The 11,745-nt window shown below is 44.4% G+C and overlaps 1 protein-coding gene across 1 annotated transcript; it reads right to left on the bottom strand.

Moving 5' to 3' along the window:
- Positions 1-3,388: 3,388 nt before the first annotated feature.
- Positions 3,389-10,254, bottom strand: LOC308150385 (somatostatin receptor type 5-like; the record flags this gene model as incomplete). Its single annotated transcript, XM_080523225.1, has 4 exons — positions 3,389-3,739; positions 4,098-4,841; positions 9,526-9,601; positions 10,142-10,254. The coding sequence occupies 4 exons, from the start codon at positions 10,252-10,254 to the stop codon at positions 3,389-3,391; spliced, it is 1,284 nt and encodes a 427-aa protein (XP_080379351.1).
- Positions 10,255-11,745: the final 1,491 nt, after the last annotated feature.

Genomic DNA, 11,745 nt, shown 5'->3' with positions numbered 1-11,745 from the left:
AACATTATCAAGTACTTTAAGAGAGGAATTGATTTCCTGAAAGCCATATGGTGCTAAGTGGGACTGGTTTGCGTGAAAATCAGTCTCCTGGCATGTGGTGGCAGGTGTTTGAAAGGAGTGTAAAGACTGGGAACAGAGAACCAGAGTTAGATTTGACGTCTATACAGATAATGTGCTTTTACACAGAGAAGAAGGCCTGCATGGCACTTCTAAACAAGGTGACAGTAACTATCAAAGATACAGTACATCTGTCAAATACAGCACAGCCTTATATTGGTTGTATTATATTTCTAATTGCTCCAATCATTTACATCAGTAAAACCTATTAAACATGTCAGGGTTTTTTTGGCTGTGGCCAGGTGTTCCTATCCTCTCCTCTCCTCTCTTCTCCTCTTCTTATTTGCTCTGTTCTCTGCTAGAGCTCATTACTCTTGAAGCCTGGGGTGGGGAGGGGGAACAGGGAGGCCAGCCACAAGCAGTAACGTTATTGCAGCTTTGCCTAATGAAGGAAAATGAGGGGAGGGGAAGGGGCTGTGGGGGGGTTAATTTCCCCACACCTGCCTCGGGCTGTACATGTTGGACAATAATAACCTTAGTTCCACCTCCAGCAGATATGGAAGTGGCTCAAATCGACATGAAGGAAATGGTATTTGCAGTAACCAAGGCTGCATATTTCCAAGATGATATTGACTTAGATATCTGCTTAGAAATTGCAAGGTAAATGTGTAATTACAGAATTTGGTGAAAGCAGCAAATGCAAACTGCATACTGTCTGGTACCGTTGAGTCATCAGTGATGTGACAATATTTGAAATAATACCTAGAAAGGTCCGATTGTTATTAAACAATATTTAAAATACCTTCAAATAATATTACTTTTTATATGATAGAAATACAGCATCAACAAACTTGCAATAATGTGTAGAAATCATGAGCAACAGGCCTCATACAGTACAAACCGTAGGTTAACAACCTATTTAATAGTGTCTATAAACTGTCAGCAAGGAGACCTGCTGCTCTGTCCTTTGTCCTGACATTGAGCTGTATGAAAATATGGTTGTGAGTAAAAACATAGGAGTCAAGCGGTGCCTAACGGTGGATAAACGTCAGGCTGTGTTTCCGCCCCGACACCTGCAGGTGTCTGCCAGAGGAGAGAATTGTCTGTAAACACAGGAGATGGGGGCAGCAGAAAAAGAGAACACAAAGGTGAGGCCTGGAAGAAGGGTTGGAGAGAGGGAAGATAGGAGAGGAGGAGATATATAGTGAGTGAGTGAGAGAGTGAGGTTAGACTGAGACAGAAAGCTTGGCTCAAATCAGTTGGGTTTTGGTGATTTATTGTAACAGTAAAGCTGAATGCAGCATGTGGAACAGCTCTCCAAAGGGTTCACAAGCAGGAAGGATTATCTCAAAGCATAAATAACACCATCCAAAATAGTTCACCTCAGTAAAACACAAGCATAGAATACAGAGATACAATACAGATTGTGATTTACTCTATATACCTATTTTGACTAAAGGAATGGACTGTGTGCTCAATTCATGACCATCCCTGCTTTACTCTAAAGCCCAGCATGATGAAGCTGCACCAGCGCTCCAATCTAGAATATAAATCAGAGGGATTAATTTACCTCAAAAATACACATCAACAGACAAATACGCAGAAAAACGACCCACATAGAGTATAACTGTACTGAATTATCTCTTCGATACCGTGAATAGAGGCATACATTATAACATTCTCCAATAGTTACAGACTGTACACAGCATTGAGATGTGGTGTCATTGCATCAGACTGGATAAATAGAACATCGATTGAGGATGATTGAGAATGTTGGATCAGGCGTTGAGGCCTCTGTCACATCGGAGTAACTTGCAACTATTTCTATTGCAACACAATACCTTTTGTCATTGTCTAGCCCGTAGTCACACAACACTGTTTCTCAGGGTCAGATTCAACTGAGCTCGGCAGTGAAACACACTGTGCTTCCTGTTACACATTACATTTCATGAAATGTATTCTTTGCAGGTACAATGTTTTTTTTCCTTCAATGTGGGTCTAACACAATTGTGATTATAATCAAGCCAAGGCTTACCTTGAAGTGGCTTTGCCCAGAGCATGGGCCCTTAATGGCTGTGCAATATTCAAGTTTTGAACACTTCACACTGTAGCTGCACAAAGACTGCACAAAAACAGTTCCTTATCCACAAAATGTAAATCCCTAATGACTATGTAACAACATATTAACACAATGTTGTTGTTACTACAATAATGACATTGTTAATACACAGGTATAAGGGCAACATAATGCTGAAACATACACAGAGAACACATTCAATGCATTCCTGATGCAAATCTGATTAAATACAGTTCATAAAGTCTGCAGGTTTACACAAGTCCATTCTCTAAACTCGTCCAAGGAGAGGGAGTCCAGGTGCTGGGTTGGCTGTAGTGGAGAGGGAGGCAGCTTGTAGACAGGTCTCATAACGTGGGCTGGCCAATCACTGGAGTCTCTGAAGGCAGAAGCTCTGTGATTAGGCTACCGCCAGCTTTCCATTTGGAAGCACTGCAAACATAACAAACAGATAAAGCCTTTGAAAAAACACACTATTTTGGAATGCTTGGCTGGAGAAGCTTATGACATGTTGAGCGCTAACTGTCAGTGTCTTTTCATGTAAATCCCCAAAACTTCAACCAGATGACAGCTCTCTATGTATTTGTGATAAGGTAAAGCAAAGGTTGTGTCTTTCCTCAGGCTCCTCTCTCCAACTGTTCCCTTTCTCATTCTCACACTGTTGTATCAAAGAAACACATTCACACAATCGGAGGGCATTAGATACAGATAGCCTCAAAGGGAGAAAGCTGTGACAATCAATATACACACCCACATACATCCACCCACCCACACACACACACACACACACACACACACACACACACACACACACACACACACACACACACACACACACACACACACACACACACACACACACACACACACAGCGACAGTGAGCATCATAGTACACCACATTACAAATGCAAACACTGTAAGCGTCAACAGCAGGGAGAGAAGGAATCAGTAGTACCCTTTACACTCCCGGCGGGTGTAAATGACACAGCACACCAACAGACCAGCGTAGCTCCATGTCCACTGATCATGAATAATGACACTATCAGGAGGAGGAGGAATTCTTGTCCGCCTCACTTACCCTCAGACTTATACAGCAGTTGTGTGACAATGAGATGAGCTGTGAGTGCAGTTAACAAAAGCTTTACACTTTTGGATGCGAGTCTGTTTGTTCTGTGCCCTCCTAGTCATTTTAATGAGATATAACAGCCTGTGGGGATCTCTGCAGATTGACCTACCTGGTTATTCGGCATGTGCCCGTTAAAGTGAGGGCAGAGTCTCTTGCGTCACCATCTTATGCGTGTGCGGAACCCCGTTGACCTTGTGGATGCACAGAACCTTCCGGAAGCTCTGCTTGAAGTTCTCAGAGAGGAAGCCGTAGAGCAGCGGATTGGCACAGGAGTTGACGTAGGTAAGGGTGACGGCAAAGAAGTAGAACCCGGCGGTGAGGCTGTTCTCAGGGATGATGATAACCAGGTTGACTATATTGGTGGTGAAGAAGGGCAGCCAGCAGAGGACGAACACCACCACGATGATCACAACCATGCGGGTCACCTTCCTCTCCGACCGGCGCCGCTTGGTAAGCCCTGCCCGTGCCCCCGCCGACTTCACCTGAATGGGAACATTTGATTGGTTGAGTGCCTTTATGAAAATGCTGTGGTTAAGTCACATATAGAGATTAGGGAAGCCAGACAATAAAACACAGAGGGTTGAGTTACCTAAAATCAATCAAGGGTAGGACCAATTGAGGCCTCCTTCTAGTTAAGTTCATACCTCCTTCCCCAAGACTAGCTCCTAGCCCTTTAATGTTAGCAAAATAAAATGGTGATAGATTTCAATAGGCTTCATGAATCTTGAGCCATACTGCTTACACCGATCAGATCAGTGAACAAAGGTAGGGGCAGTTAGAAGGGACTGATAGAGACTTGAATAGAACTGGAACAACAACACCATAAAAACAGTACTCAACCTTGATGACAATGAGCAGGTAGCAGAGGCAGATGATCAGCAGGGGACCAAAAAAGCCCAAGATGCTCGTGTAGAGGATGAAGGCTGTGGACCACAGGACGTGGTCAGTCTCCGGCCAGCTCATGTTACAGGAGTGGAATTCGTCCTGCACGTCAGAGAAGATGATGACTGGAATCACCACGAGGAATGACACCACCCACACCATGGTGTTGATCACTTTGGCCACCTGCGGCCTCCTCCACTTTGCACTGCGGATGGGATGCACCACGGCAAGGTAGCGGTCGATGCTCATGACAGTCAGACAGTAGGTGCTGGTGAACTGGTTCATGGTGTCTGCCGTCATGACCACGCGACAGAGAAACTCGCCATACGGCCAATAGGAGAGTACGTTCTGAGTGGTGAGGAAAGGAATGCCCAGGATGTAGAGTTCGTCAGCCAGGGCCAAGTTGAGGATGTACATGTTGGTGACGGTCTTCATCTTGGCATAGCGAAAGACCACATAGATGGCCAGAGTGTTGCCCAGAAGACCCACCACGAACACGGTCAGGGAGATGACCGCAGTGACCACACTGCTCCCCTGGAAGGGCATTGTTCCAGCTGACTCATTGAGGGAGGTGTTGGTGACTGTGGAGTAGCCAATGGAGGCCATGGAGGACAGGTTGAGCCCCCCAGGGAGAGATGTGCATTCAAGGTCATTCATCCTGGAAGGTTGAGGGTCAGTGTCAGGGGGTCGGATCTTGAGCCTCTTGAGTCAGAAGAGTGAAAGGCTCATGGGGCTGGGAAGACAAACAACTGACCTGTTATTAGCATAAATGGAAATCCCAACATTATTTTAAAGCAACCTGGTGCTACGGTAACCTATTACTGTACTTAAAAAGGGTCTGTGTTCCCTCAGGACATCTTGCAGTATCTAACCACGTATTGTGGATGAAAAACAGTAATGAAATCATGAATTGTAGGAGTGCTGTTGTTGTTATGATGACCATTCTGAAGTATTTCCAAAGTTCCACCTCTGCTCCCCTGGTCCACCTTGTGCACAGAAATGCTTTTAGGCAGAAGGTACATATGTATTTTATTTTGTTATCATTATTTATGAATGATTGTTTTATTTAGGTTTCTAGAAGCATCGTTGGAGTATAATGGAGACCGAGTAAGTAAAAAAGACACTATGTATCTCACTTATCTTGAGAGTTAAATCAAGTGGAAAAAGAAACACACATAGCCTTTCGCCTAAGAATTGGCTATGTACATAATCTGCATGGTTCTGCTACGGTTCTACGTTTGACCTGTCATTGTTCCAGTTATTGGATGAGCCTTAGCAAACCCATAGCTTGAGAAACCTGTTGCACAAATAAGCGGTCTGACGTCGACATTCATTGAACCGCGGTCCAAAACACAGAGATGACGTCCATCCCCCAGCCTGTGTTGGGAGTATACACATAGCAATGATATGGAAACTAAGTTACATTGTCTGGGTTTGACATTTGAAGCCCTGAATACTAACCTGGCAATGTGCGTGTCCACCTCATCACTCGAGCCATCTACTGTACACTAGTCTACATGCGACATGAATACATCTGAATTACATTTTTGAGCTAATTTAAAATAACACTTATACAATGTCCCCCGAGGTATGTTTCGGAAAACAGAGCGCACATTGTTGTCATACTTGGGTAATAATGTCACAATGTTTCTATTTTAACTCATGAATAATGCATTAGAGTTGCCCGAGTTTTTGGAGTTTAATATTTGCAAGTTCATTGTGAGTTAATTATAATAAATGACATATAGAAGATTATAGGCCTAATAAATCTTAGTTAATTGGAAAAGAAGAGAACGCACACCGCAAAACACGAGGTGCTGGCGACACTAATAAATATTAGTGTCATTTAAACTCAAAACTAAAAGTAAATGATTATGCTACATATAAAACTTAACATACAGTCCACTGATTGTTCAATGGAGCTTCCAAAACAAACTGTTCCCTAAACAAACATGCATGATTTCGCACCCTGCAAATTAGTCACAGTTCATTATTCATTTACCATCACATCGCAATTATCGTAAAAAATCATGAAACATCCATGAATTTGCAAACATAGGCTATACTAAAATGTTTATTGTCACAGTCGACATTTAATTATAATAATATAATATAATAATTGACTTTAGCCTATTATAATTAATTATAATAATAAAACATTTGAGTCTCTCATGTTAATAGATTATCTTCAGATGCTTTTTGGATAAGAGAAGTTCAAATGCTAAACCACTATTCTATTATTGCTAAAGAAAAAAATGCATCTGCAACGTGTCGGTTATTCAAGTGAGACATTTTCCTATTGGCATACCTGTGCGTTCCTGTGCGCTTTATACGCTGTCCATGGTATTTCGCGGTTTGTCCATTTGTCCGGTGCGCATTTCCATGACTGTTCCGCTTCTATGGGCTTGGAACCGAGTGTTGTGAAGAAATACTCGAACTTTGTCAAAATACAAAAACTACCTTGTGCGACCATCAAGTCCTTGTCTCAAAACCAAGAGGTAACATCACTCGGATAGAGTCCATTAATGCACCTTGAGACACATCTGCCGGTCCCAAAACGCCCCAAATCCGATTAACATTGTTGAACAAACTGACATAAATGTAAAATGTGTTTAAGTTATAAATTGTAGTTCATTTTCGATGACTCCTGAAGTCGCCCGACACAATCGACTGGTCGTTTCGGACCGGAGATTCGGGGCGCTGCTATTTATCTCACGGAATAGCGTAAAAACGTCACTATGCCTCTGCACAAGTCTTACCCAATACCAGCTCTGCCTCCGTTATCATAACCGTTGGTGCACAACGAAAGCACTTAGGGCCTCATTGCATTTTTGTGCAACAATGTGAGCTGTTTTCTAGCATTAAAGTAACTTAATTCGTGCTATTCACGAGTGATGGTCCTGTGTGTGTGTGTGTGTGTGTGTGTGTGTGTGTGTGTGTGTGTGTGTGTGACTGTGTGTGTGTGTGTGTGTGTGTGTGTGTGTGTGTGTGTGTGTGTGTGTGTGTGTGTGTGTGCGTGTGTGTGTGTGTGTGTGTGTGTGTGTGTGTGCGTGTGCGTGTGCGTGTGTGTGTGTGTGTGTGTGTGTGTGTGTTGTGTCATATTGTACACACAGAATAGCTTTTTTGGTGTGTGTAGAGTAGACATACACTATATGGACAAAAGTATGTGGACATAATTATCATCTAGGGCTGTTTTCCAGTTCCAGTGAAGGGAAATCTTAATGCTACAGCATACCATGCGATTCAAGACTACTGTATGCTTCCAACTTTGTGGCAACAGTTTGGGCAAGGCCCTTTCCAGTTTCAGCATGACAATGCCCCCATACACAAAGTGAGGTCCATAATGACATGGTTTGCCAAGTTTGGTCTGGGAGAACTTGACTGGCCTGCACACAGAGCTCTGACCTCAACCCCATCGAACACCTTTGGGATGAATTGGAACACAGACTGCGAGCAGGTCCTTCTCGCCCAACATCAGTGTCTGACCTCATTAATGCTCTTGTGGCTGAATGGGAGCAAATCCCTGCAACCGTATTCTAAAATCTAGTAGAAAGTCTTCCCAGAAGATTGGAAGCTGTTATAGCAGCAAAGGTGGGACCATCTCCATATTAATGCCTATGGTTTCGGAATGAGAAGTTCAACAAACACATATGGGTGTGATGTTCTGGTGTCCCAATACTTTTGTCCCAATACGGCTCAGCACGGCACGCATTTGAAAAGTTTGGTATGGTACAGGTAGGATACGTTCTCCTTTATACACAACAGACCAGGAACGAGCGGTGACAGTAGGAGGAGTTAAGTGTCATAAGAGCACTTATAATAATTTCTGAATAAAAGTCCTTAAAAAATAATTTCGGAATAAAAGTCCTTAAAAAATAATTTCAGAATAAAAGTCCTTAAAAAATGATTTCAGAATAAAAGTCCTAAAAAAATGATTTCAGAATAAAAGTCCAAATTTTTTTATTTTTTAGGAACGCGAATCTACTGGCATTTGGCTCATGAGTGAACGGCGAAAACGCCTGGTCGGCACAGCTTGGGATTCCATGGAAATTATAGGGAACTATGTGTGAAAGAGGCTTGAATGTTGAAATAACAGTAATACCATGTTCATTGATAGAATGACATAAGGAATGAAAAGGGGAGATGGCAGTTTTAGAAGGGGGATGATGAAGCGCGCCGGACTGAGGAACGGTCTAGCATAGGCACAGCACATCACCATAATTACCATTACCAATCAACGGTCTGCAGCGTCACACATCACACACAGCCTGGCATGAAAGTACCGAAAGTACCCCTCTCGAACTGGAACTAAAAACGGCATGGGTACTATGGCCCGGTACGGCTCGGTTGGCAGTGGAGAAAGCAAAACAAAACGGGATCACGCGGCCCGGCACGGTACGGCACGGTAGTGGAAAAGCGCCAATAGTGTATACACCTATTGTACATCCCCACTGTCTAAGATAATGTTCAGTATGATTTGATAACACATGAGTTATGGGTTTTATTCACCTGTGCTATAGGTCAAATAGAATATATATAACCTACATGCACCTATCCTCTCCTTTGTGCTAAGAAGCATTCCATGTGAAGTGTTTAGTACTGTTGTGTCTGTGTGTGAGATGTGGTGTATTATCTCCTGGGGTGTGACATCTTGTGACTATCATCACTTTTGCAAAATGTGCTACAAGTGTGTGTGTGTGTGTGTGTGTGTGTGTGTGTGTGTGTGTGTGTGTGTGTGGCGGGGGCATACTAGTAATGCTGAGAGACTGGTAAAGCTGTATGGGGAGTAAACAAAAAAGAAAGGGGTGACATAGAGTTAGAGATCTACATCAACAGAAGGAAGCCTATTGCAGGAGGACATCTAATACACTGTGGCGAGCAATAGGCCCACTTATCCCACCTAATTCACTTTGATACTCTGTCACCCGGGCCAGTGGACTAGTCCACAGCTAGAGCTTTATGAATCAAGTCGCCTACACAATGTTGAATGCACCTGAGTGAAAGAATGGGGCACAGTTGAAGGGAAGGTGATTGAAGGGAGGGGAGGGTGGATGGGTTGGGGGCGGGGGGGGTTAAGGAGGCAGCTATTTCACAGTGATTGCCTGGGAACGCTCTCTACCTGAGGTAATCTCCTGGCATCTGGCTGATCAGCATGTCTCCCTCAGCACCTGTCACTCTGATGGATGGCCTGATTTGTCTAAGAACAGCTGTCTCAGCCGCCGTCTCAGTCTCGGCCCCTCCGTGGTGCCCTCACACCAGCCATCTCTCCTCCCATTCCCTCCTCTCCCCCTCCTCTCCCCCTCTGTGGAGCCCTCACTACAGTACCAGCCATCTCCCCTCCCACCCCCCCGTCCCCCGTCCCCCTCCCCTCCTGGGCACTCCTCACCTCCGTAGCCTCCAGTACCCCAGAGATGACCTGCTGGTGGACTGGTGTGATTAATGAGCGCAGAGCGAGGTGACTGCTGAAGGAGGGGGGTGAGGAGGGGGATGGAGGACTGGGGGCCGGGGGCCGGGCATACTCAGAACCGCATGGTCATAAAGGGGTTGAAATGAAGTTCATGCGTGTCTTTTACGTCATCCATGCTGTTTGACCAACATTAACCCCAACCAAATGGACAGATTTACGATGGGTCAGTGTGTAAACAGTAAACCTTGTTAAAGGCCTTAGTATGTATTGTATATAGGGGCTTCTACAACACGCATGTTTGGATACTGGATTCTGATTGGCTAGCAACAGTGGTAAATACCCCAACTCCTTTCAGTTCAGCTCCAACCGCATTTCCAGTATCAATGCGCCTCCCAATCAATCTGATTAAGAACACCTGTGCTGAAGGCAAGTGAATGTGGCCTAGCCTACAATGCAATCGTTGATCTTGTTTATGGGACTGTATTCTGTGGTGGAAGGATATATGTATTCTGAACTCGGCTTCGCCTCGTGCCACAACCCTGTACCAGTGGTAAATGTCTCCACAACCCCCGCCCTCGAATGGTAAATTGCTTACATGACTAGTGGAGCTGGAGGATGAGGCTCCAGAGGCTGCAACTCCAGGGCCAGGAGGATGATAGGGACCCACAAGCCCCACTGATAGCTCTGCTGCTTGCCAATGTGAGCCATGCCACTTCTCCCTTCTATGCTACGGTGTCAGGACTACCTCCAAAATCAAAGTGGTGTAATTGTCCTATCGTCCCCTCACAGTGGCCTCCATCAGGTCTTGACTTTGGTCTCTTGCAAGGAGGCATCCTACGTACCTGTGTGTGTGTGTGTGTGTGTGTGTGTGTGTGTGTGAGAGAGAGAATCAGGGATAGAGAGATAATGGAAGTATGTGAGTACTGTAAGGACCTTCAGAGGTGGGAGAGGGAAAAGAGAAATAGGTCATTCTCTCGTATCACCTGTGTGTGAGGATGAAAGTTCACACAAAGAGGAGTCTGGGGTTGACTGGCACTGCCTCTGTGACGCAGGCCACCCTCGCTTGACTTGGTGTGACAACACAGTCACAGCCTTGCTGAGAGGGCTGCAGCCCATATGTCCTGTCCCGAGCTCAACCTGGTGTCTCTACGTGAAACATCTCTCTCTCTCTCTCTCTCTCTCTCTCTCTCTCTCTCTCTCTCTCTCTCTCTCTCTCTCTCTCTATTATGCAGGGTCTCTCAATGAGAGAAGAAAAATAAATGCTCACTTAAATCTAGCTACTAAAATCCAATGGTTTGATGATGGGGGCATCCTTTATTGACAGAGCATAATCATTCCTATGAGGAGACAGTTTGAGTGTATGGGAAACAAACAAAAAACAATCATTCACTCATCTGTCTGCTACAACGTACTGACAAACATTGTGTTCCTTTTGAGGGGACATTCTGATGTAAGTTGATTGTTCAAATCTGAAAATACCGATTTTTCACTTTCCCATTTACTGCCATTGACTTCCAAGAAGAATGAATTGTTACAAAAAAATAATTCTACAGTAGAAGCCCTATTGGTTACTATGTAGTCCCTTCAGGTTACATAGAAGGCCTAAAATTGCTTACATCTCTCTCTCTCTCTCTCTCTCTCAGGAGGGAGTACGTAGAAGGAATAACACAACGTAGCCATGACAAGCAATAAAGAAATGAAATTCAATGGACCTGTGGACAGAGGTGGTCTGGAGTGTGGAGGAATAGCTACTGTATGTAACTCATATAACTGTGTTTCTGGGGAGAAAGTAGATTGTAGGGGGGGGGGGTTGCTCTAACCTGGTATTGCTCTACCAGCACAGAAGCTGAAATAGCTGTCATTTGTATCATGTTGATTCTATGATTGCCAGGAAGTTTAATGCTCCACGGCCCATGAATGTGTCTATCACCATGCTGTCTGCCTGACACACAGTGGGCCCGTCCCAATACAGAAGATAACTCATGTGACACTGAGTGACATTTCAATCTGTCCGAGGTCATTGCCGTAAAAAAAAACATGGCAGCTAAAAACCTACATGGACGAACGCTCCCCCAACGCTCCCTCATAGACGTAGGAGGCACAGTATAACACAGTATAACACAGTATAATACAGTATAACCCAGTATAACACACTATAACAGAGACAGAAACAATCCCTCCTGGTCATTTCTGGATCTG

The sequence above is a fragment of the Nansenia antarctica genome (assembly GCF_963989245.1).
Source record: "Nansenia antarctica genome assembly, chromosome: 2".
Lineage (NCBI taxonomy): Eukaryota > Metazoa > Chordata > Actinopteri > Argentiniformes > Microstomatidae > Nansenia > Nansenia antarctica.
This window is presented reverse-complemented; position numbering and strand designations above follow the sequence as displayed.